The following is a 15,288-nucleotide window of genomic DNA, read 5'->3' on the forward strand; positions in this document are numbered from 1 at the left end:
ACACAGATCAGAAATAAGGCTACAGAAAAATCATCACCCCAATCTCAACACAGTGGAACTCAGTTGCTATGATGATTGAAAGTGTCCTAGAATTGAGACGTGCTCTTGAATCCATTTGAAACCATAAAAATCTCATTTGCATTGTCTTTTTACCTAGCTATTTAAAGTTCAATGAAAATTTCATATAGTAAAAACATCTAAAGTTTGAAAAAAGCATATAGGCCCCTAGTCACACATTGCAGTTAATAAAGCTCTAAGTTTTGAAGCAATAAAACTTCAAAAATGCCATAAGAACCACTAATATTTGATATTTCAACAATGCCAGCAGATGTTCCCTGAAATTTACATCTTCTATGTGCTAACCACAATAATTGAAGGTAGGTAAGGAATAATCTCCTTACCTATACTTTACATGGATTAATTTTTACACTTAGATTAGTATAAGATATATATAGCTGTAAAACACATTTAGTTATTTTAGATACTTTTGTAAAAAACCATATTCACAAAAATAAAAATATTGATAATGTTACATAGCTTTTAGCTTTAAATAGTTTTAGTGTTTAATATTTTTTAGCTGTATAAAAATATACAGTTAACACACCAAAGTTACTTTGAACCCTATTACATATTACATGCCACACATAGAGTTGTTTCAAAAAAAATAGGTACATCAAGATTTCTTTCTTTAAAGTTTACATAAAGTACTTAAAAAACAAGCTAAAGAAGATATTTGCCTAACTTTTATTTATTCTAAAAAAAAAAACTGTTCTTATATAATTTTTGCATCAGGGTATCATTAAAACCTACAAATATACTTTAAAATATTATCAAACAAAAAAAAACAATAATAATAAAAATTACAATAAATCAAAGTGATTGTCTTAGTAGATGAAATATAAAGCTGTTCTTACATTCCATAGCCTTTTTTTGACTTTCTGGATTATGGATGAAATGGATACAACATTTTATTTAATGTTTCTAGAATATTTTTTAATTCTCAGAAAATAACTAACACCTTGGTATTTTTTTGTTTCTGATCCCAAAGCTATCCTTCATATTTGCCTTTATTTCTTCACTGCTTTTTGATTCATTTTTATGTATTTTAACTTTCAGATTTTCTCAAAATCACTTAATTTGAGAAAGTTAATTTAGCTAGAGCACCAATTTTTTTTACAACATTTTCTTTTATGTCTTTTTATAAAACTGAATTAGTAGAAAAGGTACTGTCAATTGGGATGACTTAAGACACTTTTTGTAATTTTGTTTCCCTGCATTTTTTTTTGTTTTGTTTATTTGCAGTCAGTAGATCAGAAAAAACTACATTAGGCAATTACTTATACAAAAGAACTAAGCCCAACAACAAAAGAGATAATTTTCAGGAAAACAAAATCACAAATAGTGGCCAAAGTCACCATTAACTCATCACAAAAAAATGTCCTGGTTAGATTTTTCTTACAATCTTAATGAATCTACCTTTTTTTTTTCTGAACCACTATTTAATTCAATTACAAAATTATTTGCAAAAACATAATCTACCAAATTTTTCCATTGTGATAGAAAACTAGTATTGGTATTCTATAAAAACATATAAAATGGTATAGGATTGTATAATGAGTTTTCTCAAAAGTAAAAATTGTATAGGATTGTATTATGAGTTTTCTCAAAAGTAAAAATTGTATAGGATTGTATTGAGTTTTCTCAAATGTAAAAAATAATTTAGACTTGGCATGCTAGATCAAGAAAATTTAAAAGCAGAACATTTTTTTGAATACTTTATAAATTGTTTGTGATAACCAAAAATCATTAACTTGAATTTAAATCACTAGTTTACCATTAAAAATACTGTAAATATCAATTCATCTTATACACTTAAACTAATTTTATGAAACTGAAAACTTTTGTAAGCATAAAATTGCTTCATGCTTTTACTGCTTAATTTAAAAAGTAAAATTTATCATCCATATTTTATCTCTTTATGATTAATATTTTTCTGAATCTAAAAATTTCTTTTTCATCTATGAGCTAAAATAGTTATACATTGAACTTAAAAAAAAACATTCTCTAGAAATTCTGCTTGCTGTCTTTTCATTAATTTCATTAAATTAATCCAGATAAAAAAAGAAATCTTTAATGCAAAATAGAGTAGCTTGTATTGAACAACTTCTTTAACACATTGACTGCCAATAGGATTTTCAGTCATGTGTTAAAGAAATTGTAAAATATCCAAAAATTGTTTTCCCGTTTTTAGGTTTAATATAATATAATGGGTTGAAATACAATTATTTCATTGTTTTGAGATGATTTATTGTATTTTTTGATGTGCCACCACTGGTGGTTGATGGACAGAATAACAAGCTAAAGTCAGGTATTTTATGTTAGCCATGAGTGGCCAATGTGGCGTTAAGTGAGTTAAATAAAAAATTACTTACATTTGTATTCCCATTTTTAGATTTATAGTTGAGAAACCCATAACTAGGAATATCATAGGAAATTTTTATTTCCTGACCAAAATCATATTGCCGGTGTCCTTGAAGAGATAAAGCTGTAATTTGGTACTGATCTTTCAGATCAATAGTAATGTAAATATCCTCATTAAAAACTGAGTCTTTACTGCCAGGTGAATTTGGTATACACCAAGCTGAACGATTATTCAAACGTGCATAGTATCCTTCTTTGGCACTCTGAACTGCTTTTTGTGGTGCACTAATTGCATTATCAAGTATTGCTCCACTTTCAAGACCTAGTGGCTGACTGCAATCTTAAAAATGTAATAATAAAGAAATTAACATCAATTACAAATACAACTTACATAAAGTGATGCATTATTGGGTATAAACTGACCTTTACAAAAAGTAATATAACAATGACGTTGAACTTAAATGTAAATAAGTAATGGATAACACCACATTAAAATCACAAAATATTTTGTGATTTTAATGTGTTATCCATTACTTATTTACATATAAGTTTGCTTTAAATATTTTAAACCATAAGTTTTTAAAATTGCATAAAACAGAGTTTTGTGTATTGACAAATTCTGTTTTATGAAATAGACGAAATTTTAAGTCAAAACAAATAGCTAACATATTTTAAATTTCAACCTTGGCAATCAAATAGATTAGGCTAATATTCTTTTTAAATTCTTTACAACATAAGGTTTTGTCAGATTATTTTAAAATTCTTACTCAAATAGTTTAAATTAGAGAAAAGTAGTCTAATTAAAATTAAAAAAATGCCCATCCATCAAACATTTTTTTATGTGTAACAATTTTTAGGCATAAAATGATAAGAAATCAAAGTTATAAAAATGCATCAATTGTTCAAATGTGAAGTATTGTATTTTCTGTAGAGTAAATAGCATTCTAATCTATCAAATGTAGTAATGTAGTAATATAAATGTGAAGTAATTATTGATTTCAATTATTAAAATACAATATTTCAATATTATCAGTTACATTTTTAAAATAGGGCTAAAAATGTAAAGTGAAAAATAAAGTTTAAGGGTCATTCTATGTCAAATCAAACAAAAACAAAAAAATTTGGACACCTTCGATGGTATGGTGATTTTAGGTCCATAATGAAAAAAAAAATTCACTCCAAATTTTATTATTTAACTCCTTATGGTTTCAGAGATATCAATAATTTGTCCTAAAAAAATATCAATTTTTTTTCTTGACATTCTTTTTACCCCATTCTTTTTTTAAGCAAATTGGGTCACATAATTAGCTTTTATTAATGTTTGTTCAATAGTGATAAAATTTTTTTGATCTTTTTTGATCAGAAAATTCAACTACTAATACTGATTTCAATTTCTTGGTCTTGTAAATATATAGAAAGAAGAGTTAAAATATTACTAATTATATAGTGAAGATATCACATAAGCTGCTGCAGAAAAAGAGAATTTTTTCTTTCGTTGAATATGAAAAGAATTATCTCAAGAAACTGAAGATAAGATTCTCAAATTTCATTTTAGCAATGAAAACAGCAGGTAAATGCCTGGGAAAAAAGATTTTGTAAGTAAAGCTTAAAAATCTCACATGCAAAAGCATTTTATTCTCTCAAATCTAAAAGAACAGAATGCAATATTTAAAAGCAGTTTAGGTACATAAGCTTAGATTCCCAGATGTAAAGAGTTGTTTTTATAACTTCAGCTTATTGCCCATAAAATTTCATCAGAGTATGGACATTAGCTGTGCATACAGCATGCATCTCCACCTAAAATTAAAATGTTTAGTTAAGTTTAATTATTAAAGTATTATCACAAACTTATTGATTTGTTTGTTTACAAGAAGATTTGCATGATAATTGCTGCTCTTTAGGTCCAGAGATGCTATATTAAGACATAAAAATGAGTCGCATTTTCAAAATGATATTGATGAAGATGATGATTCTTGCATAAATGACAAACAGTGGAAAACAACAGACCAGTCTGACCTAGTAAATCTAACTGAAAACCAAAAGTACCATCATTCATACTCTAATAAATTACAAAAGTTGCTGTTCATTCTTAGATTGCAAAAAAAGTCATGCTGCTTCTTAAATAAAATTAAAAAATGAGTTAATTAATATCGAGGTCATTGTCCTTTGTGATTTTATAGAAAACTTTAAGTTTGATGTGTAAGACAGTATGCATAGTTTTCACTGGAGCAAAATTCAAACAATACTGCACACAACAATAGTTTATCACAAAGCAGAAAACACTTTCAAAATAGCTTCAATGTTTCATCGCTGATGATTTAATGTATGATGTAGATATGATATATATCATGTATATCACGAAGTTAACAATGGAGCATGTTAAAAGCAATGTTTCTCAGGAAATAGATATTGTTAACTAATTTTTAGATAGGTGTGCTGGCAAATGTAAAATGTCATAAATATATACCACCAGGAACAACATTTTGTAATAGGTCAGAGTAGCTAAGCAGATTAAAGTTGAAAACAAAAACTTTTAAGAAAGATTCATGTATCCATGTTATCACTTCAAGGTCATATTATTGTCCTTCAAGAGATGCATGTTGGGTTCCAACAACTGTCACAAGAAGACAATACAACATCAGTGAGATTAAGCACCAAAGCATTGAAGACGGCTAGGCAAACTATAAACCAGATAACTAAATTTTTACTATAAACCATATAACCAAACAGTTTAAGATTGATAATTATTACATTTTAATTTTAGTATTTTTGATTATTTCTTAATTTTCATGGATTATTTTAATTTATTATTTTTTTGGAGTTTACTTTTGTAAAACCTTTAATTCAAATAAATCAGATTTAAAAAAGAAAACCCTTGTAGTTTTTTCATATTACAGAGTATGTAACATGTTGAAAGAATAGAAAGAAATTTCAGAACCATATCTTTTCGGAATTTTGGTATAGTTCTTTTTGTATGGAGCATCATAAAACCTAAGAAAAGTGTTAAATCATTTTGAAAATTAATATTTATATAGAAGCTTTGATTTAATGGTGTTTTAGTCATCATTTTTGATTTTTTCATCCTGAAAAAAATTAGGCACAAATTTTCATTACTACTGAGCAAATATTACATAAAGCTGTGTGACACAGTCTGCTTTAAAAAAATGGCACTGAAAAGAAAGGTCAAGAAAGGCTATGTGATAGATTGATGATATCTAAAATACTAAGAACACTAAAATTTACATCCTATCAAACATAATTTATCTATTAACTCTTTATATTTATAAAAAATTATATAAACAAAATATAGTTTAATTTTTTTTGGGTCTAAAATTCACCTCTGAATGCTGGATGATAGACACATATTCTTTGCAGATGTTTTGAGTTGGGAATCAATGACTGAATAGTCTAACTTACTAAAGATTCAAATTTTTTATATCCATGCAGAAAGTCTAAATCTAGTTAATGTACATTTTTTAGTAAATATCAAATGATTAAGCTTATTGAAAAACGAATAGCAAAGACTCTTAACTAGTTTTATTCTTATATATGTACATAGGTTACTATTGAGAGTGAGATTAAATAGGGCAACTATTTTAGTATTAATTAAGTGATTATAGTTGCCATCTTTTTGGGTGCAGAAATTAAAAATGAAGTCCAAAAAGGCAAACTTTAATGTTTAAACATGCCTCTTCCATTTTAAACATGCATCTTCCATTTTTCACTTTGAACCAAATTTAGAAAATTTAGATAACTTTTTGATTAAGCTATCAAAAAATCATAATCAAATAATTCAACTTGGTATAAACCAACCAATAAAATTTAAACATCACAAAGACAACTTTTCAAAATGTTCAAATTTTAAGTTTTAAAGTAAATCTGTTGTTAAGGTACTGTGTCTCACTATTTCCAAAGATTGGAAGAATCAATAAAGATAGTAGCTATCTGGAAACCATAATGTAACACAACTTGCTACACATATGTCATTATGTGTAAAATAATATTGCCATATGTCTATAAGACAAGCTGGACCATAATTAAAACCAGACTTTTAAAATAATATAACAACTTTAACTTTTCGGATAGCCAAATGCCTATACATAAAGCAATACATCAGAAACCTGCTTGAGATAACTTGAAGTGAACTATAGTTGGTCAGTTAGTAAAGAAAAAATTTTCAGAATATTAAATAAAGATATTTAAGTAACTATTAAGAAACCTGGTCCACACTACATAGAACTTACTAAATGGAAAAAGCAAAATATACACTGAAGATTTACTTTTTGATGGCAATGAAATTAAAATTCACCAGGTTATGTAAAAAATGCAAAGTCTTCATCAATTACTTGTTCTTGTGTATCTACAATCTTCATTTAACTTGCACCAGTCTTTTTTCACAGTTTTGACTCCCAATGAGAGAGCATAATAAATAAATTTTTAGTAAAGAATTGTATTTTTGTAACAAATCCTGAAAACATTCAATAAAGTTTTGAATTTGCAGACATCATAATAGCAATTTCCAGAGGCAGAACAGGGTTGGTTTTTTATTCTTGTTTTTTTATTTTTATTTTTATTTTTTTGGGAGGGGGGGGGGGTTGCACACCACAAAGAAAAGGCTGTTAGAGAAAAAAATGTCCCAGATGTATGTAATAAACCAGTAAATCCATATTGGTCTACAGATGAACAAAGTTTTAAATAATCAAAGTTATTTTTAAAAAGAACATTTTAAGTAAAATAAAAAATGTTACATAAATTGCAACTATATTTTTTAAACCTAAGTTTAAATTTAATAGATCGTATAGAATTCTTATATTAAAATATCAGATCAACAGTCTTTCAAATGCTTTAGGATCAAAGCTTTATAACAGCTTAAAACTCTCCATCCTTGTTCATAAAATTGTTTTAAGTTGTAAAGCACTGTCACAGATGCTGCTTGGGTAAAAAATCCAAATTCCTTAAGACAGGAGGAACTAGAAGAGGAACTACAATTTTTATATCAGGATTTGGGCAGAGAACATAAAAAAAGTCCTTGCCAATATTGGCAAGCTGAACAGCAAGCCCAACCATTTCAGTCTCTATTGAAAGGTTCTCAACATTTGGTTTGTTTGGGCAAAGATCAGGAACTAGTTAAGCTTAGAGATAACAATTAAGCTGTTAAAGTTTCATCAGTTTCCATAACTCCAATAAATAGGTAAACATTTTGAAAACTCAAAAACAGGGTACAACTGTAGGTAAATCAAATAAATTTTGAATGAAATGAACTCTGTAGTAAATATGAATATCACAAAAACTAAAATATCCATATGGATTTAGTTCAACTATGAGTTAAAGATATGTATTCTGGAATGATTAAAGACCAGAGACTCAAAAGATGACTCATTTCATGAAAAAAGGCAAAGTATTCATTAAATACTTTTTGGAAAGTAATGCATAAATTAGACATAAGTAATGACTTAACATGAAAACAAGCAAAGAAGTAAAATAAAAGATTTTTTTATATAATACCATGATTAAAAAAAATCTTGCTTTAGAAAGCTTAAGGCATCATATAGATTTAAGAGAGACTGCAGATATAGCAACTGTTACTCTTATTAATGATAAAACAACCACAGAAGGAAATACTAGTCTTGTCATTGATCAAATTGGAAAAGAGTTGACCTCATAGCATGAAAATGAATTTTTGATGGTAGAAAAGATGAAATTAAAGTCTATCAATGTTGAAGGCAGGAAATTCACAGCTCTAATAAAAGAATATTATACTGTTTGCAGTAAGCCTTTTGCATTTTGTTCCTGAAGAATCAAATTTAAAGAAACCTGCAGAGATAATTGTGGATCATATAGTTAAATGGCTTAAAGAAAGATCCTTGCATTTTATACTGCAAGCTGTAGACTGTGATAGTGTCAATCTAAAAACTGGAGGAGAGGAGGAGTAATACAGAGGATTGAACAAAGTAAGAAACTGGATTGTTTGTAGCCTACTCACTGGGGAACTAGTGCTAAAAAGGCTTTTTAAATTCCTTGATGGTCCTACTCAAACAACAATCCGAAATACTCTGAAAGGAGCCGGATTAAAAGTCAGGAAACATGTTACAGCTCAATTACTTACAGAAGAGATGAAATGAAAAATGTTTGAACCAATGCAGGAAGCTTCTAAAACATTTTGGTACTGGGCGACAACGAAAAATTCTGTTTTCTGATGAAAAATGGTTCAATGTTGAGCAAGCTCATAACAATCAAAATGACAGAAGTTAGTCTAAGGAACCCCTGCCACAATATAATCATTTCCCATAAACAGAAGCCACAGCAAGTGATGGTTTGGGCAGGAATCACCCACAATGGTAAAACTCCTCTCTTCTTTGTTCCAGATAGAGTCAAAGTTTGTGGTGCTGAATATTGAGCGATGCTTGAAGAAAAACTTTTGCCTTGGACCCAGCAGCATTTTGGAGATGAAGAAAGGACGTTTCAACAGGACGGTGCACCCTCTCACAAAGCTATACAGACTCAAACTTGGCTGGAGGAGAACTTTCCTGATTTTATCAAATTTAACATCAGCCATCAAACTCACCAGATTTGAACCCATTGGACTACTCGCTTTGGAGTATTCTAGAGACCAAAGCTTGCATGAAACCCCATCAATTGATTAAAGAGTTAAAAAAGACCTGATTAAAGCCTGGAACGAAATCCCAATTGAAACAATTGCTAAAGCTGTGGATGATTTTCCTAAGAGGTTAAAAAAGTGCATCCAGGTAGAGGGAGGACATTTTGAGAATATGTAAATAACTATGTCTGATGAACTCTGTACATACATTCATAACCTGTTTTGCAAATGAAATATACTGTGTTTTGTAAATGAAATACTGTGCTTTGCGAAATGCCCCCAAACTTTTTACGCATCCTGTATATATATATATATATATATATATATATATATATATATATATATATATATATATATATATATATATATATATTAGGGCAGGCCACACTGTCATATAAATTTTCCAAAAAAGATATTGTGATGATGGTTGCAATAAATATAGTTCCTTTTATCATTAAAAGCATTTTTTTATATAAAAAGGTTTTTGTGGGATGTATCTGAGTACTGCCAAATTTTATCCTTACATTTAAAATATTATACTAAAACATGAACAAAATACTTCCATGAAAGTAATGACAATTTTTTAATATATTCTACAAAACACTTATTAAGTAATTGCAGAATGCTTCTTTTTATTGTAAACAAAGTTCATAAAAAGACATAATAATAAACAAGGTATAATAGATAATGGATGCTAATTTTTTTAAAATTACAGTTTATATGTGTTTCAAAGTAAAAAGACAATGAAAAGAACGTCACCTCTTAAACAGAAGAAAAAAGATATTAAATCAGAAAAATTAAGAAAGCCTGTGAAAAAGAAACATGGAAACGTTTTAAAGTCAACAAACAAAATATGGTTGGTTGGATATTCTTTAGAAGATTAAAAAACAAGCTCTCTACCAGAACTACTCAAGCCCACTACCAGAAATGTTTACAAATTTTTTAGGTTAGACTTAACACAATTTTAAGTCTGACTGACATTATTTTAAGCTTTTGAAAATTTATTTAGAACTTTAATTTAATTTGTGTCTTTCTTTTTAAGGTACCACTTGAGAATTATTGATAGTTTCTATAAAGAGTTTTCTAAAGTTAGTGGAGGCATTGCATGCTCAAAGCAATATTTCAAAACCGACATTAGCTGCAATGCTTGCTATGAAGTCAGTCAAACTATTCTGGGATAAAGCTGATATTCCCAAAAAGCAAGACAAGTACAGTTTTGAAAATATTCTAAAGCTACATGAAAAATGGAGGTTGCTTGCAAAATCTAAAAGTGAGCACTTCAATAAGAAGAATTTACTTGAACAGAGCTTCAATCAAGCCTTAGATGGAATTTTTGATATTACTTCTCCTAGTTGTAAAGGTGACATTAGAAAATCCAGACCTTCTAAAGATGCCTATGAAGATATTGCTTGGTTAACAGCTCTCAAAAATGGAATAAAAACTTGAGGAGTTGCCATAAAAGATAATGTGCTAGACTTCAGTGTTAGGAGAAAAAAAGTAAGAATGGAAAAGAAACAGATGGCGACTGAGAAGGAAAAAGAAAGAAAAATGAATGATGAAGAAACTGTTCATGTGGATGGTTATAGCAGCAACTTAGCTGAAGAATCTCTTGCCAATGAACCTAATAGCTCGATGGCTTTTGCATCTCAGGATTCTCCTAAAAGTGAACCTGAGGCAAGGAAAGATACTGGATCAGATACTACCACTCTGGTTTTACCAAGAAACTTTATTTCTTGGTAAAACCAGATGATAATCCAATGATAACAGCAACTGCAGACAGAACAAAGCTATCAAATTCTCAGCTAATGATGAATGCTTCTGCTGTTCTAGTTCTAGGTTGGTTTTGTATTAATAAAAAAAAATTATTATTGACCAATCTTTAAACTTTTATTTTCATTTTATGCAGGGGATGTTAAACCTGAGGATGTGAACATTTCAATAAATACCATAGGAAGATCAAAAAAGCAAAATAGGCAAGTGATGGCAAGGAAAAAAATAACAAAATTTAAAAACAATGTTAAATCAGATTATTTGACATTTCACTGGGATGGAAAACTTTTGAAATAAATCTCTGGCCAAATGTTTGAGTAGTGTTTTGTGAGTGGTTTTCCTAATTGTGTTGCAGGCAAAATATTATCGATAAAACCTTTACAATCTTGTACAGGACTTGCTACCTGCAAGAGAGTCTTAGAAGACTTAGAGGAATGGGATCTTAAAGCTAACATTGCTACCCAGGTTTTTGATACAACTGCTTTTAATACAGGGGTTAAGAATGGAGCTGCAACTCTTCTAGAGGAATGCAAATCAATGAAAACTCTTTATGGCTTGCTTGTCACCATATTTTAGAATTGATCCTAGGAGCATTATGGAACTCTTTATTTAAAAAAGAAAACAAAATCTGATGTTAATTTGGATTTCAAAGATTTTCAGAAAGAATGGATTAGCTCAGAGAAGGTTCCACTAAAAAACTTCAATAGGTCCTTAGATCTCGAAAATTCTTTCCTCAAAAAGAAAGCAGACTAAAACTCATGTTTTCTTAGAGAAAAAAGTAGAATCTAAACATCTACGAGATGATTATAAGGAAGCTGCGGAATTAGCACTTTATCTCTTAGGCAGACCAGAACCTAAAATATGAAAAACTAGTGGAGCGAATCATCATGCCAGATGGATGTCACATTTATTGTATGCACTAAAGATATTTATCTTTAAAGAATATTTATTTAATTCTGATACAGTAAAATTAAAGATTTTTTTTACTTTCAGCACAGTTCTTATGTTAAAGCTTGGCTAGAAGAAACAAAAGGTGCTGATGCACCAGTTAATGATATTCAGTTATACAAAGATCTAGGAGCTCTGGGACAGATCTCAGGCTTCTGTTGCAGCTCTTAAAGCTCAAGAAGTTCTTAACAGGCACTCTTGGTATCTAAATGAGGAGGTGTCGGTCTTCAGTCTTTTTTTTAATAAACTTTCTGCGTATTTTATTTTTTGAACGTAGAATTATTAATGTAGAAGGCTTGTTCATCGTTTATTTCTCATTGATGAGAATGTTAATGAAAATAGTTTAAATTGAGAAGATGAGGCTACATATGAATGTACTGAAAACATAACAAAAAAAGAAGAATTGAATCGCATTTTGTCAAAGAAAAACATCAATGTTTCAACTGTAGTAAATTTTCAAAATAACGCTTCATCTGTTAAAAAAGAAATGAGCATTTTTGAAAAAATTAACAAAAGAAGTGGAAGTCATTTATTTGAACAAATGTACAATGCTTTGTTAACTATTCTACCATCGTCGGTCAAAGCTGAAAGATGTTTTAGTGCGGCAGGGCTTTTTGTAACTAATTTGAGAACATCCTTAAATGATGAAACTATTGATTTATTATGCTTTCTTCGCTCATATCTTTTACAGAAACAAAATGGACATGAAATAAACGTTATTTAAATTTACTTATGTTAAAAATTTCTTATAAAACTTATATTTGAACTTCTGAAACATTTTTCACTAATGTATTACGAATTATTTATAAAACTTATGTTTTCAATAACTATATAAATTAAAATTCTTTGCCTCTTTTCACCATTATAATAAATATTATAACCATTCTTATTACAATGGAATGTTTTATTACTTTGAAACAAAACTAGTTTACAGCAGTGGCCAAAAGTTAAAGACCACTCATTTTTTAGTTGGTTTCTTAATCTTTCAATTAAAATTAAGAAGATTCTAATTGACATATTAAATTTTTTTTTTTTAATATCATGTTAATTAAAACATACGGATTAAAGTGGTATAATTTTTTTAATCTAGTTCTAATTAAATAGCGTTTAACTTATTAAAAAACTGATGAGTACTTATAAATCTTCTTTAAATAAATTGGACAAAATTTAACGACCACTTTCAAATCTTTAATTTGCACTTATTAAAAATAATAATCCATTATTTTTTTTAACTCTCTTAATTGCTTATTACGTTGGCTATAAAATAAAATGTGGAAACCTGAGTTTCGATATCAAATAAACATTTATTTTTTGAATTGCAATAAGGATATAAAAATATTGCAAAAATGCGTGCAAAGATCGAAGAAAAAGACAGATACGCGGCTCTTGTATTAAAAGAAGAAGGCTATAGCATCAGACAAATAGCAGAAAAGCTCGGAAGGTCTCACTCTTGCATTATTAACATAATTCAACGATACAAAGAGACCCAGTCAATTAATGATCGTCATAGGACTGAACGCAATAAAATTTCAAATGACCGTGATGTTCGCTCGTTAGTGAGATTAATGAAAGAAAACAGACGAGCATCATCTACAGACTTGTCTACGAAATGGACACTGTCAAATGGTCTGAAAGCAAGCCCTAGAACTGTGCGAAGGGTCCTCCACAATTTAAATTATTTATGGCGTGCTGCTGCAAAAAAACCACGCTTAAATAAAAAACAAAAATTTGCTAGGAAAGAGTGGTGCAAACTACATAAAAATTGGTCAACAGATCAGTGGAGCCGTGTGGTCTTTAGTGATGAAATGAACGTTGAGGTAGACAACAGAAAAGGTCGCGTAATGTTGCGTAGACTTCCAAGCGAACGGTTTGATGAATCATGCATTTTGAAACGAACAAAACAAGGCAGTGGTTCAATAGGCATTTGGGCCTGTATGAGTGCCTATGGAGTTGGCGTTTTTCATTTATTCGATGGTAGACTCAACAAAGAAAGGTACATCGAAATTTTGGAAAACTCGCTTATTCCTAGCATTGATTTATGGCAGTTGCAAGATGGATTTATTTTCCAGCAAGATAATGCGTCGTGTCATAAAGCGCATGTTGTTAGCGATTGGTTCAATTCTAATAAAATTCAAGTGCTTCCATGGCCTGCCAATAGTCCAGACTTGAATCCAATAGAGAATTTATGGTCATGACTTGATCAAAAGCTTGGTAAAGAACAACTTTACAATTTGGAAGATTTGAAATCTTCTATCTCTCATCATTTGAAAAATGTGCCTGATGAAGTAATCAAAACTTTAATGAATTCAATGCCAGAACGAGTACAAGAGTGCTTGAAAACAAATGGAGGAACAACACGTTTCTAAATTATTTTTTTACTGCTTTTTGTAATATTTTTGAAAATGGTCTTAAAATTTTGTCCAATTTTTTTTCCCATTTATATTTTTTACTAGTCAGTTTTTTAATTTTTTAACATTATTTTGTAAAAAAATTATAAATTATTTTATAATAAATATAAAATACAATAAAAATTCTTTCTAAAAATGTTTTTCTTTTTTTGATACCTTTTTCCAAAATAAAATTATACTAAGGTTAAAAATAAATTTTGAAAAAAAAATGAGTGGTCTTTAATTTTTGGCCACCGCTGTATATTAAAAAAAAACTCAAATAATACTATTTATTGTGTAATTAAAGAAAAACTTTATTTTTATTTTTCATAAATTAATCAATTAATGATTGATTAACCGGTTTTTTTTAAACTAATTAAACGTTAATCAAAAATTTCTCAAAATGATTAATCACAACACCCTTACTACCAAGTGCAGCATTGTTTGGAAGACAATTCTTGAAATAAATTGCTTAAAAACATTGACAGCTTTGAACTGTTTTCTCAGGAGTCTAGTCTTGGAATTTCCACTGCCAAATACATTAAGGTACTTAGAGATTTTGAAAAAATAGTCCATGGTTGCTTTGGAAAATCATTAAGCTCCACATATGTCAAAGATTTAGAGGAGTTCTCTACGAGCTATAGAAATCTAAGGGCTACAATTCCTTTGAAGGTGCACATAATTGAGCGATATATTATTAAATTCATCAACATGAAAGGTGGAGTCTTCGGTGTGATAAATAACTTTTAAATTTGATAAAAAATAATTTATAATATAAGTAATTAAATACTCTATTTAAACAGTTGAATCGTAAGATTTGCATAAATAACAACGAAAGTTTATTAAATAAACTTGTATTTCTTTTATACTTTTTTATTCTATAGGCTTAAGTTACTGGATGGAAAAAGCTCTTGAATCCTTTCATCTGGACTTCAATGAATTTTGGCAAATGAGAAAAGTTGGAGAGCACAGCCCAAACTATATAGAGGCACTAAAAAACAACTACAAGCACTTTTAATGTAGCTTTCTATTTGCAGGAATTTAGTTTGTAAAATGTAAAATATTAAACCTCCTATGAACAAACATTTAGTATGATTTTGAAATCTAACCATAAGGAACAGAATCTTTTTTTTTTACAGTAATAATTGATTGTAGCAAACCCTA

At 28.9% G+C, this 15,288-nt stretch overlaps 1 protein-coding gene across 2 annotated transcripts in view; it reads right to left on the reverse strand.

Moving 5' to 3' along the window:
* LOC145180922 (discoidin domain-containing receptor 2-like) overlaps nt 1-15,288 on the reverse strand; it is a 39,417-nt gene that overhangs the window by 17,748 nt on the left and 6,381 nt on the right. For both annotated transcript variants that reach the window (XM_090072330.1, XM_090072329.1), the window contains exon 2: nt 2,433-2,761. In XM_090072330.1, coding sequence (XP_089928456.1) covers nt 2,433-2,761 — 329 coding nt within the window. The remainder of the gene's footprint in view (nt 1-2,432; nt 2,762-15,288) is intronic.

The sequence above is a fragment of the Hydra viridissima genome, unplaced genomic scaffold (assembly GCF_058129835.1).
Source record: "Hydra viridissima isolate aposymbiotic clone 2 unplaced genomic scaffold, HvirCarnegie_v1 scaffold_14, whole genome shotgun sequence".
Lineage (NCBI taxonomy): Eukaryota > Metazoa > Cnidaria > Hydrozoa > Anthoathecata > Hydridae > Hydra > Hydra viridissima.